At 42.8% G+C, this 14,472-nt stretch overlaps 1 protein-coding gene across 9 annotated transcripts in view; it reads right to left on the reverse strand.

Annotated features, from left to right (window-relative positions):
• Positions 1 to 14,472, reverse strand: part of LOC114059785 (ankyrin repeat and KH domain-containing protein 1-like) — a 98,275-nt gene that overhangs the window by 58,205 nt on the left and 25,598 nt on the right. For all 9 annotated transcript variants that reach the window (XM_027888631.1, XM_027888630.1, XM_027888629.1 and 6 more), the window contains exons 3-7: positions 5,760 to 5,916; positions 3,450 to 3,597; positions 2,613 to 2,760; positions 1,876 to 2,109; positions 540 to 634 (exon numbers count right to left, since the gene is read on the reverse strand). In XM_027888631.1, coding sequence (XP_027744432.1) covers positions 540 to 634; positions 1,876 to 2,109; positions 2,613 to 2,760; positions 3,450 to 3,597; positions 5,760 to 5,916 — 782 coding nt within the window. The remainder of the gene's footprint in view (positions 1 to 539; positions 635 to 1,875; positions 2,110 to 2,612; positions 2,761 to 3,449; positions 3,598 to 5,759; positions 5,917 to 14,472) is intronic.

Below are 14,472 nucleotides of genomic sequence, written 5' to 3' on the forward strand. Positions count from 1 at the left end.
AACTGAATTACTTTTGAAAATAAAACTACAGGTAAAAAGAAAAACCTCACAACCCCATTTACAGAAACCTAGAAGAAAGCAAAGTCATCTCTTCATGCAAAGCACTTCCTGCAGTGGTGAAAGAACAAGTGTAAGGCATGAATCATCCAGCTCAGTGCACTTCTGGAAGGCTCATTCCATGATACTCTGAGACACCTTATTTATAAAGACAAAGGTGGGAATGTAGCACTTCTGCTTTAAAAAACAATCAGTGACTTGGGCTTAACCTACTATTTCACTGCACTGCAGATTAATCACTCTTAACACTTGACCGAGGGAGATTAAAAACCCCACATTACCCCTCCCCAAAATTACAATTTTTTTTTCCTTGTGAGCAGTTAAGACTGAGAGGCTTTGGGAGCTACAGCAGAGGCTTCCTTACAACAACAACACACACCCTCCCTTGCAGCCTCCAACTGTTAGCTAAGGCTCACTCCACTTTATCACCTGGTGCATTCCTCTCTGCCAGAGGAGGGAGCAGTACAAACACAGGTATTTACCATGCAGGCCTCCATCAGCGCCGTGTGCATCTCGTCTGTTTTGTGTTCTTGATCAGCTCCAGCTTCAAGCAAAAAACGAACCATATCTAAATGGCCTTCAAATGAAACACATCAAAATAAATGAGCATTTCACATTATCAGCTTTTAGTAGTACAGACAACGCACTGAATGAAGTAATTCAGATTTTCATAGTTTGCTATTACAATCTTTACACATTTTGACTGGTAAACTTCAAACAGTCTTTCCCAAAAATACCGCTCAGCAGACAGTGTTTTTAAAACCTTCTACTGAGCTTTATCAAAACTTTTTTTCAACTCTATTACAACTTATGTCACTTTAGGCTTTGCCCCTTACAGATTTTTATCCCCTCAATGAGCATCCTCCTGCAAGGCAAGACTTAACCTTCCATAAACTGACAGGAAAACAAGGTAGTTCAACTATCTTGCCAAAACACAGGACACCTCTAGTCAATGAAGATTTTACATTCCATCACTCTATTAAGTTTTAGGTCACAAGAAACAAGAATGATGCTTTGACACATCCAGGAGTGTTATCACTGGAATTTCTCTGTAAGGAACCACCATAAGCTGCAGGAAAAGCCATGACAAATCCAGGTGCATGCAAGTTTGCACATGGGTTATACACAGTATGTGTCCTCCCATTCTAATCACAAAGGCAAAGCCTGAAGTTACTATGGTAATAATCCACATCCTTAGAGTTTCTATTTATACAAAAGCAATTGTTGGAAAACAAACCTTGGAAGCACACTGGATTACCCCTGCACTTGTACTATATATAGAAGTCTTAAATAGGAAAAGAAATTAGGTCATAGGTCCCTAAAAGTTCATAATCCATAAGAATTCACAGACATCCTCCAAAATTACACTGAAGGAAAAGGAACCAGTAATACTGGTGGCATTTTCACCCCATCAGGTATTTCTACTGAGGATCACTCATTCCAACTTCACATTTTATGAAGAACCAACAGGGACGCTTTCAGAATTCACAGGCTGTTGGTGAGGGGAATGTGAATAAAATAGGGAATGTGGAAGTGGGGGAAGGGGCAGTGGCAGTGTGTCAAAGCATCAGTTTGGACACAGCCAGTTAAAAGTTTTCATCTGCAACATGTCAAACACACGTCCATCACACGGGGACACAAGCACAGACTCGGCACCACTTCACCACGGATGAGTTACTCATTACACTGAGTTCAAAAGCAAAACCCAGTACTCCAGAACTCCCAAGAAAATATTCCAAGTATGGCTGGAAGCTTTAGTTAGACGACTCCTAGCAAATCAATTCAAACAAAACCACGAAACAAGGCAAGAGACAATACCTTTATAGCATGCGAGTGTAAGTGCACTTTCTTTGAACTCGTTGGAGTGAGTGTTGATTCCTGCACCGTATTCCAGCAATACTCTTGCAACCTCGACATGCCCTGCACTGGCTGCTTCCATCAGGGGGGTGTGTCCATTCTCATTGTGGTCTTCTATGTTAGCACCAGCTTTCAGTAGCACCTTCACTATGTCCACAAAGCCCCCAGCACAGGCGTAGGTGAGAGCCGTGTTCCCTGCGGAGAAGGACTTGGCATGAGAGCCCTTTCCATCACATCGTTATTTAAAATGCTGGTTAAATTCTGCCTTAATATTAACACAATCCAGCTGCAGGTTAATGCTCTCAGCAAGGTTAGTTAAGCTGTGACCAAGCACCAGCAATGCAGAGAACATTCAACGCCCAAAGAATTGTAACTCCTCTTTGGTAAAAAGCACAAGGCAGAAATAACTGGTCTTGACTGGATGTGTCCCATGGTCATCTTACTGGGTAATTTTGGATTGTATCAATGAGAAAAGCTAAATTTCATGTATTTTTCTGGTTATCTAACACCACAGTGGTTTTCACTGCTTTCCATTACGCTTGATGTTAAAAACCATCTTTAATAATGGCCAGTTAAGACCCTAAACACGTCTGCTGTGGATCTGGCCTATCCTTAAGTTTCTGACGCATTTTCTTGTGAATGAAAGTGCCAGACAAAAACAGGCTTTAAGACAGCAGTCTTACCAATGGTCCAGTTACCTGTGGAGGATTGTGCATTGACATCTGCACAGTGGACAAGGAGGAGTTTGACAATATCCACGTAGCCCCCGCTGGCAGCTGCCATCAAGGGAGTGATGTCGCCCTTATTCCCTCGATCCTCGACGTTGGCGTGCATTGCCAGCAGCACCTGGGAGAAAGTTCACTTCCATCAGTCACTTGTGACACCAACCTTCAGCTTTTAGTTGTTACAGGGCAACTCCCTGACCAGAGCGACAGCACAGGAAGTGTCACTTGCATTGACGACCAGAACACCCATGTTCCAAGCTCAGAGCTGAATGGTTCTTTCTCCCTGTCTTCTGATCTGGCACCAAAACACAAAGCTCTCCGAGTTCTCACTTTCTCAGAACAGTCACCTCAACATCTTCAAGGCAGCACAAATTCTGCCCTAAATTAAGAAGCAATATAGACCCAAAATTGACCTAAAATTAATGCAGTGTTGATAAAAATGTGATTAAAAAAAAGGATTGTGTGACTGACACATGAGTTTTTAGAAGGGAATCAATTGTAGTATTTGGCTTTGCTGCTATTTTAGATCCTCTTGCTTGGCAGAACAGCTGAACAGCATCTAGAACAATGCCAGAAAAGTGGATGCATCATAAAACATAAGATTCATTCCTCAGACAAGTCCCTTCAACCTAAAGGCATATATGACTGCATTTTCCAATAAAAAAACCAAAAACAAAACTAGTAACTGGAACCCCACCATAAGCTGTATTGACTTGTATTCTAAATAATAAAGAAATTATAATAACCAGAATAATTAAAATGTTTGCCTCTCAGACAAAGGTTCAGGTTCTGATTGCGTTTGTTACTTACTTGTGCCAATTCATAATATCCTGCTGAACAGGCCAGGCAAAGGAGACTCTCCCCTTCCTCCGTGTGTTCATTTACGCTTCGTCCTTCATCCAGCAGCTTTCGGACAGCGTTGACGTCCCCATCGGAACACGCTTCTGCCAGACTGCGACTGGAAAAGCAGTTACCACACAGTCAGCTCAAAATACACCTGCAACAGCTGGGCAGCTTCCCTAGGCAAGGAGGAAGCCTTTAGGTAAAGCCTTATGACATTAGTACTAACCACGACTCAAAAATACACCTTACAGATATTATATATATACATATATATAAATATATATACACACATTACTTCCACAGGTGAAACGGAGATAAAGACTTTCCTCACGTCTAACTCAGCTCTTGTCCTCATCAGTTGCTAACTCACGTGTGCTCTCATGCAGACCAGATGAAGAGAGAAGAGGTCATTTGTGGTGTTTGCAAGGGACAGGAGCAAACCCCTCTGATGCTGCTCCCACTTCAGGGCGTGCCAGACACACACGACAAAGTGCTGACCACAGGAGCCAAGGCAAAGGCCTCATACAGGCAAAGCCAAAAATCAAGCAGCAAAGTATCCAAGAGACCACTAATACGAACACCACAACCAGACAAATGACTGACACTCATCTCTCCTGTTGTGGGACAATTTCCTTCCCTGCACTTGCCCAAACCTTTTTTTTTTTTTTTTTATTTTTTACTTGAAAACACCTGTTTTCATAAGAAAGAGCCTTACATTACCTAATGACACCTTAGGGGAAGAAAGGATGGAGCCTTACAGAAGTTTACTGTGTTTCTTTTCATGCAATATTAAAAGCACATTAAGGAAGTTTTCAGGCAGATGAAACAAGGCAATTGAAATGCATATCTTTTTAAACAGCAGTAACAACACAAATCCTACATGGAATGCTACTAACTCGTCCTCAAAAAGAATAAATCTGTAAGAGGTAATTACAAGCTAAGAGTTAGAAGGAAAAGACAAGGACAAACCCCAAGTCCTTGGCATCAAACAGCTCAGAAGTCTATAATCACGATTTTAACCATCTCTAACCTCTGGAGAGAACTGCTGTTTCCCCTGAGCCCTAGGAAAGGACACTAAACCAACCTTGGAAAAGATGAACTGAGTTTCAACTTATTTCAAATCAAGTCACCTCTCCTTTACATCTTTTTTTGTACCAAAAACAAACAAACAAACAAATAAGGTCTAACAGCAAAGAGAACTATTCTTTCAGTTCTCAGAGGTGCATCAGGTTCCATGAACTTGTCCACTGGACTATGTCCAACCTGTTTAAATGCTCCCTGACCTGTACTAATCCAGGGCAAGCTGTCCTTAGTCCAGACCTTCCCAATCATCTCAGGAGTTTGGGATTCCTGAAAGGACATCTCACCAGTGGAGCTCAAGGCAAAGGCAGCATTCCCTGCCACTGGCTCCCCCATCATACTCTGAGGAATATTTTTGATCCTAGGTCTGAAGTTCAACAGAAGTTCAACAGGATATGCAGTCACACCCTCCCAACAGTTTCAGAACTATATGCATCACTTATCAGAGTAGAAAACAGGAGCCCTGGGGATGCTGTGAAATCACCACGGTGGAGGAAAACCTTTCCTACAAAAAACAAACCTGCAGTTCTGTCATTGTGGAAGTTAAAGGTTCTTCTCATTATCAGTTACCAAAAGTTACCACGTTAATACAGTTTCATTTTCCCATAAGTTCCTGAGCAAGATCCTGAGGAAAAAAAATCGCTGCCCTGCAAGTGTCCTCTTTCCTGCAGCGTTCTCTTTCCACTTCTAACACAACAAATTAGGTTCATTAGCTTCCAACAAGGTGCGCCGAGGCAGTAACTAGAAAGCAATCACCCTCTCTTCTACAGCTAAGAATTTAACCCTTTTTTGACAAAGGAATCAACTGTCTGACCCTGAGATTAGCTCAGCTGGTCAGAGCACAGTGCTAACAACACCAAGGTTGTGGGTTCATTTCCTGTACAGGCCATTCACTTAAGAGTTGGACTCCAAAATTCCTTGTGGGTCCCTTCCAACTCAGAATATCCTGTGAAATTTCTGTCTGGTACACAGAAAGAGCAGAATGTAAAGTACCATTTTTTTGCACTTCTCTCTCACCCTACAGAGCCAATAACGTGCTGGGACAGCAGTTACACCTCGGATTCAACACCTTTGCTTCAGCCAGCCGTGGAGCAGACACGTCAGCAAGCGCTAACCACAAAATTAACTGAACTGGAAATCAAAAATACAAACTGCAGTTGGGAAATTGAGGGGAAGGGGGGGGGGGATCATACATACTTGTCCACTTGTCCTGTGTTGTGGTTGTTCTCGGCCCTCATGCGTGTCAGCGCAGCCGCCGCCTCGTCCAGCGCGCAGCTGACGGAGGACGTCAGTCTCCGGAGAACCTCGGGATCTGCGAAGGCTTTGCCATCGGCAGTGGACAATTTACCAATTCCTTCAGTGCACGTTCGTTCATCAGTCGGGTTAGTAGGGAAGTCACACAAAAGAAACGCAGAGACACCGTTTTAGAGTTCAGCCACATGCACTATTAGTTACAAATTGTTCGCAAACATGCTGGAAAATCAGCTACTCAAACCCAACTGCTGACGTTTGACCAAGACCTGATCAATTAATTAGCTAAAGAAAACCCCTGTTTTTCAACTGGTGGCTTTGTCACCTGCCCCCAACCTTTAAAGAATTTAAGGAAAAAAAAAAAATAGTCCTATCAGGGGAATAAGGATAAATCCAGGTGTGAAACCCAAAATCAGAAGTTTGGGAAACAGGCATTACTCCAAAGAAATGGTTTAATATTTTCTGACTGCAAAGATTTTTTCAATTCATTTATTTAGTTTTTTCAATTTATTACGCCTTTCCCACCCAACTCCACCCAAAATGAAACAGACTGAGCTCTAATATTCCTTTTTTGTTCTTTTTTTTTTTTTTTTTTGGTAGAGTAGGAAAAAACTTTAAAAAGTTATTAGCCTTAATTCCTAATAATTTACCACTCTAAATTGCCTAGCTCTAGCTACAGGAACAAAAATTACTAGAAGAAATTTCAAATATTTTAAGTATGCTTGAAATCAATGCCCCTCCTACACAGACATTACACAGTAGAAATGTTTAGATTCGAGGAACTTTTACAACAATTTCTTTGCTCAAGTTTTACTCCCCACAGGTTTTACCCCAGATAGTTCAGCACAGCCTATTTAACATGTGCACACATCACTGCAGTGTAAGCAGGGCTTGTATCTTCATGTACAAATGTTCAAATAGTGCAAACACCCCTCTCCACACCCCCAAAACCCCCCAAATCAATTGATTTCACATGCTACAAAAAAACAAAACTAGTTTACAGATTAGCCACCTTCACCAGGGACGAGTGAAACTTCAATTCCTTAGCTGTTAAAGAGGGTCAAATTAGATGTAAATCTCAGAAATAAGGCATCTTGTCCCTCAGAAGATTTGCTTTTTGGTGTGTGCATCTCTCTGCAGGTTTGATTTATGCCACATCTCCCACAACCCAGCTTGTAATTCTTACACAGAATCACACTTTGAATTTGTACATTGTTTTCAGACAATGTATTGCCCCAGTTTGAGAGCATCCAATTTGTTCCTTATCAACCTAAGAATCGATACTTACCAAATCTCTCCACCCTAAAACAGTTTAGGCCAGTGCACACCAGGCACTCTGTGCTCCAAGTGCTGGATTATGGTGTTGCTGGAGAGTCCCTGTCCTGCCATTGAGGTGGACACTTCCCAAGGGATTTAGGAGTCTGCTTGGTTGATGGAAACTAAGGTTGAGATGAGCTGCTTAAGAGACTTGCTCATATCATAGAATCATAGGATCAACTGGGTTGGAAAAGACCTCTGAGATCATCAAGTCCAACCCTTGATCCAACCCCGCCGTGGTTCCCAGCCCATGGCACTGATGCCACATCCAGTCCCACCTCAAACACCTCCAGGGATGGGGAATCCATCCCCTCCCTGGGCAGCCCATTCCAATGATCCAGCTGATCACTCTCTCTGTAAAGAATTTCTTCCTAATATCCAACCTACACCTCCCCCGGCACAGCTTAGACCGAGCCCTCTTGTCCTACTGCTGGTTCCTGGGAGAAGGACCCCCAAACGGCTCCCCCCTCCTGTCAGGTACTTGTAGAGAGTGATGAGGTCACTCCTGAGCCTCCTCTTCTCCAGGCTCAACAACCCCAGCTCTCTCAGCCTCTCCTCACAGCACTTGTGCTCCAGTCCCTTCACCAGCCTCGTTGGTGTTCTCTGCACCTGCTCCAGCACCTCAATATCCTTGCTGCCTCTCCCTGGTTTCAACATCCTACCTCTGGATTGCTTCAGCATTGTCAAGGGGTTCTGAAAACCAATTTATAACAAATGACCCACTCCATAATAAAGTGAGAAATTACAGCTCGAACTGTCCACTCCATCTGCATGGGTCTGGTTGGAAGCCTGGCTAGTGCAGAGCAATCCAAGCAGGGACACGTGAGGCCATGGACTGTCTGAAGAGTCCCTTCCACCTCCAAACTGTGCCATCACCCTTCCAGCCACCGCTGTTAAATATAGCGAGGTTATAAACAACGAGCCTCAAATGCCACAGCTCACGCCTCACAAATTACTGCAAAATCAATTTGCTGGTGGCGCGAAGGGGATGGAAGTGCTGCTGGCTCTGCAGCTGGGGCAGGTGGGGCTGGGGGACAGTCACCGCAAGACTCTGCCAGGACATGGATTTAGTATCAAACACGGAGAAAGTGAATAGTTTTTACACGGCTCTGCTTCCCCAGGACAGCTCCCAGAGTAACTGCTGGGCTGTTTACACAAGCTATTTCTGGTGGCAGTGCTGGCTTGCACTGCACGTAAAGTAATGCTGAAGGAAAGACAAAGAATTAAGTCTTCCCAACCCAGCACTGAGGCCTTGTCTGGAACTGGTGAGCAACGTGGAAAAGTACTCGAGAGAAATCCACAGGACCCTTGAGCAAAGGCTGCAAAGGGGGGATTTAGCTTACAAGGAGAAACACTTTCCCTCCACTTAGAAGGGTCTCATTAAAGGAGCTATTAACAGCCCTACTGCTGGCAAAAGAAGTGGAAGATATAAAGTCCACTAAAAAGAAACCAAGCCAAAAAATCCACTAAAACATCACCAACAAAACCTGTCACAAACCAAAGGCTGAAGTGGTTATGTGAAACTACACTGGATATCTCCATGATTGCAGATCACCAAGGCAGTAGGTCAGACAAGTTACCCAGACAAGCAGAACCTACACTTGATACCCTCTCCATTTAAAAAGTTTGCTGTTGAAGCATTTGTACCCAGGATTTCTGAGGCAGAAATCACACCACACATCTCAGTGCTGTGTCCAGTAAGGACAAATGAACTTTACCCACTGCAGAGCTCCTAGAGGACTCACTGACCTCAGATCACTGGCTCTTCCTTCTGGCAAGTCAAAGTGCACTTCCAGCTCACTCCAGTTTCTGATTTTGGTCCAAAAAAGGAGCTACAACCACTCCAAGACCTTTTAGAGGGTAAGTGGAAGATACCTTTTATTTACCTCACCAACTAGAACTCAATCCAGGTGCCACCTCCAGCTCTTGGTTCCATACTTTCTTTGCATTGCCTGTGCCAAAACTAACCAACAGCCGTGGAAGAAATCAGAGCAGACGTTTGCTTGGTTGGCTGGAGTCAAAGGGAGACAGGCTACACGAATTACCACTGCAGACACTCATTCACTCAGTCAGTCTTTCATGCACTCCCCTTCCACAGTATACATCTCAATAATTGATCCATTTTTACTTTGCTGTGATTTAGGATGATTATACCACAATCCCCATGCTGTAATGTACGGATCTTTTAATCTCTAACGTAATTATTTTTGTGTCCACTTCATAACCCTTTGGTCCTGTGTCACTCTCATACACACAGGGACTGCAACAGTCTGATTCATGTGCAGGTGCTGGACCAAAACTCTTCTTGCCTCCTCCCACCCAACAAAAATGAAAGCATCCTCAGGACCATTCTGCCCACTCTTGCACACAAGTGATCCCAATGTCTCACATTATTTCAGCCTCACTAGCGTGTCACTGATCTGACACTACCTGGACTGAGCCCACTGTCTGACATCCTGTGCCTGCTGGGGGCAATGGAATACTTTCAGGAACACAAGCCACCACAGAGGTTGCAGTACCATCTTTTCATGCACTGATGACTGTTGCAGGATAAGTCTGGAAAGTAAATATGGGAGCTACAGTTTTTTTTACTGAGAACAGTCCACAGTCGTTAACCCTATGGAGGCGGTGACATTCCTAATGCAAAGTTACAGCTTACCACGAAAATTATGGAGAGCACATTCATAAGCAAGCCAAAAGGAAGTGCCTCTATACAACATGAGCTGCCATGCAAAGGCCAAGAAGATAAATTTGAAAATAGCTTAGATAGAATTACTGTAAAGCCTGTGCCTTCCACCAACCTAAGAACAGTGTCCCTGAACGTCACTATTTAAAGACATTCCTGAACAACAGACAACTGGAAGGACAGAGAGAGGAGAGACTTTCACCTGTACAGTGATTTTGCTGCTTTTCCCTCAAACGTGCACAGCCAGCCCACTGCAGGGCCCACAGAGGCAGACACACCTTCTGTTGTGGGGCAGTTCTTCAGCTGAACAGCTGCTACTGAACCACGTGCCAGTGTGTTCCTAAAGCCTGGCAGGAACGGGGCCAGCAGCACTGTCCAACAATGGAAGAGAGAGAGAGCTCTCAACTGTCCCTGGCACAGGTTCCCCAGAGAAGCTGTGGCTGCCCCATCCCTGGAAGTGTTCAAGGCCAGGCTGGATGGGGCTTGGAGCAACCTGGGCCAGTGGAATGTGTCCCATGGCAGGGGTGTGGAACAAGATGACTTTTAAAGGTCACTTCCAACCCAAAAATTATCCCATGACTCTTAACAGCCTCCCCTGACTGCTAATACACAGACCTGGCTCCTCCTCATCCAACACATCAACACACAGGCTGTAGATCTCTAAACTGGATAGAGAAGTATGAATTCCAAGATCTGCAAGCAGATTAATCCTTCTAGTGGGCCACAAAACACTGATTATACAGTACACAGATTTAGGCTGCGTCTGAATAGGGTACTTCACCAGTTGAAACAAGTCAACAATTCTACAGCTGAACAAAGAAATGTGCAGTACAACCAACTCCTGTGTAACCAGGCTGAGGCTGGAGCAGGTGACTTTTTTCCTAAAGCTACTACGGCCCACAACTGAACTCAGTCAATGCCAGATGTTCCACACCTTAATGGCATATTACTGAGCTATTTAAATTAGCCTGAACTTGATTACAGAGGTGTATTAGCACAAGAAGCTCCCCTTTCAAGGGAAAAGCTTGCTCGTCCAATACACATCTATAACCCAAAGTCCCATTTCCTTGTTGACTTTCAGACTCACCAGGATATTCCCACCTTGCCACTACCAAGGGAAGAGTTTTAAGGTGACCTGAAATGAGCTGGTCATTTCTCAGCGTGATCTGAGTTCAACACGTCAGACACACAGACATCACCTCAGAAAAACCGCAACTCAAGCAGGTTTTTATCTCTGGAAAACACACAGTGAAGTCCCTCACAGCACATATGCTTTGAACATCAAAGGAGACTGCTCCAAAGAGATGCACATACCCACGTGTAAGTGGCAATGCACAATGATTCTCACAAACCCCTGCAGAGTCAGGGGTGATTATGTTCCATTCTGAGGAACTGAGAAGTTCTAGACTGTCAGAAACAACTGCTGCAGTTTTGTGGCAACAAGCAGTGACTCTGCCAGAACAATATTAATTCCAGCACATCACAGGTGCTACCACAAGCCAGGAAGGCAACAAGCAGGACTGAGCATACCCTGTTCTGTAAGGTCTCAGGTGGCTAATTCCTCATATAACTAACAAAAACCTGATGATTCCAAAACAATTTTCCCAAACACCAGCTTCATGTTACATCAGTTTCAGAGCCAGCAAACTAAATTATAGCCATCAAGACCCACATTGTTTCTGCATTAATATATCTAATTTACAGCATGAGAATGAGGGACATAAATGTATTTACAATTTTTGAATATATTTTAAGTATTTACATGTGGTTTACTGTGTGCTGATTGCTCAGATTAAAGTCCTCAAGGAAGAGGCCACACATTGACTAATGCTCTTCAGATTAAGGAATTAGAAAATACTAATCATTTACTCTAGTCTACTCATCTTCTAAAGTTCATGTGCTTAAAAAAAACTCTAAGATAAAGTGTTGTTAAAAATGTAATTTACACTAAGCTAAAAACATTAGAATTACAGGGACAGTTTACTTGTGTAAGGAAAACAATTGTTTAAGTGAGAGTACATCCTGAGTGATGCCAATTGCCCTTTAAAAAAAATTTCTTTATTAAAGCAGTCAAAGTCTAAAACCCTCTTTATTAAGTGAAGTACCCCATATTTAAGTTTCTGTGTGATCCTGGTGCAGCTTTGAAGAGTTCACACAATATTTACAGACTCAATGAAGGACCCAGGATCCTGTGAAAGGAGACCTTCAGCAGCTTGTAATCTCAGGATGCATCAACAAGAGTCTCACTGGCGTCCAGATTACCCATAAAAACAAAAACAACCCCTTTCCAAACAACAAAAACCAGCAAACCCGAGCCCAACTAGACCCAAAGACTGTTTAAAATCCTGGCTTATCCAAAAAAGTGCCCTGAAAATGGCAAAATGCTTGTAAAAATTGACAAACTGGGTTTCCCTGGAGAGGAAGAAAAGAAAGTGGCAAATCCCAAATTCCTTAGCAGAGGAAACCTGTCAGGGACAGACGCTACAGGAATCTCTCTTGATGGCAACCACAGGTTGAGAATAAACGCTTTTATTATGTAATGGTGAATTATTTAGACCACAACCAACTAAACCTCATAGAAGTTTTACACACCTCAATGGCATTTTTTTTTTTTATTAGCTGATCACGTTTGAAAATTCTTTGCAGGTTCTCATTTTGAGGACATTTTTTGAGAAAAGCATTAACCAGAACACTTCTGTTTCTCAGTGGGTCATTCCAACACCATTCCCAGGCAGGGAGCAGTAGAGATTTGATATGGTCGGGATTATTTTAGGGATTATTTTAGCTTTGTTTTCTAAAACACTAAAAAAACTACACCAAGGCTTTCAGTCTTTCCAAGCCAAGAGTCATTACCACTGAATATCATGGTCTGATCTCAGCTCCAGTGCACTGAAAACTCACTGTGCCCCCACCAGTAACTGCTCTGCACACAAGAACTTATCTCTTTATATACATCTGGTACAAACTTTGACTATAAAACTCTATTTTCTCCCCTCTCACCAAGTGCATGGCACAAACAGAACTGACTGGCTGCAATTTTTATTTTTCTTCTTCTCAATTAGTATTTGGACATGCTAAATAAAACTCATTTTGCATGAAATTAAGAGCTGCAGCTTGAGGGATTGGTTCTTTTTTTTTTAATTTTCTTAATTAGCATTTTACATTATTTCATGTGTCACCATCGCAGTTCCCCAGAGATTTTGAGAGCAGCTGAGTTCTCAGTTGCTACAAATCAGATTCCTGACAGCAAACTGTGACATTTTCAGTGCAACCTGAAAAATCACGTTCAGATAATTTTCCACCAAAAAGCAGAAATTTTTTCCCCTGGATTAATATTTCCTGGACTTAACCTCAAAATACCCCTTTCTTCCCAAATCCACACTCATAAAAATAATGGGAACTCCCCCACAATATCCACTATACCTAAAAGGTATTTTCTATCCAATAGAAAGGGGATGTCTGGAAAAAAACCATCACAACACACACGTGCAACTGCAGAAAACTACCTTTCATTCCAGCTTCCAATTTTCACTTACTTGACACTGCAAGCTCATAATATTACATTATATTTGCACTTGCATCTATTTCAGTGCAGTTGCCAGAAGAGGAACCAGCAATCTCCATCACATTCCCTCCCCCTTCCAGCACAGCAGCTGTAGCAGCGAGATTTTCCCTTTCCAAAAATCAAAAGCCAGGAAGTACTTCTCCAGCTCCAATTAGTTCTTACTGCTATTTCAGTAGCATTTTGATGACAAGGGTTCCCTTTTCAGGAACACATCAGTGTGCTCGGATATCTCAGGATCTGAAGACTAATTTTAAATCCCACACAAACACCAATCCTTGGTTAACTGGTCAATATTTGTTAACATTTCTCTGGAGAAATTAGATCTGTTTGGTTTCAATTTAGAAATTTGGAGTTCAGTTTGGTCTCAGGTCACTTCAACACCAGGTTACCCCAGTCAGGTAATTCGCCACCTCAGCCACCAACTTCCACTTTCAGTAAAGCTTGGAAGCCTCATAAACAAATTCAGCAATGAAAATCAGCTCCACACAAACTTACAGATGTTTCTGGCAAAATCCTAATCTCCCCAAATAGTTTGCAGTTCCATCTAATTCCTCTCCCCCAGACCAATCCATCCATTTCCTTCGTTTCCTGAATGCAAGGAAAAATAGGGATATTTGACAGATACAGAATACCACACATATTTTAGCTTAAAATATTGAAATAAGAGATTAGTATAAACCTTGTGGCAGTGTTGTTACCATATGAGACTTCAAAAGGAAAGAATAATACCAGCAGAGTTACCCATATAATTATCTTCTCATACTCATCCTACTTCAAATCCTGACAATGCCAGACTTTGCTACAGCCTAATTCTCCACTTTTCTGAGAGTTTGGTTTTTCCCAGGCTTTTATCAGCACAGCAAGGTGAGTCTGACCAGCAAAGTGCCTTTCTAGGCACCACCCAAACTAGCAAAGGAAGAGAAAACCATGGAGCCAGGAACAGAAGATTCCTGCCTGATCATGACCTTACCCAGCTCACGAACCTTCCCTGTGCCACTCATTCACAATGCCCTGATGTTTATGCTTCCTGATCCAGGATCTTGATGAAAATCAATCTTTCCATTTTTCCAAGACATTTTTTTCCTATTAAA

The sequence above is a fragment of the Empidonax traillii genome, unplaced genomic scaffold (genome assembly GCF_003031625.1).
Source record: "Empidonax traillii isolate 1590-97213 ecotype Southwest subspecies unplaced genomic scaffold, ASM303162v1 scaffold242:size1152717, whole genome shotgun sequence".
Taxonomy (NCBI): domain Eukaryota; kingdom Metazoa; phylum Chordata; class Aves; order Passeriformes; family Tyrannidae; genus Empidonax; species Empidonax traillii.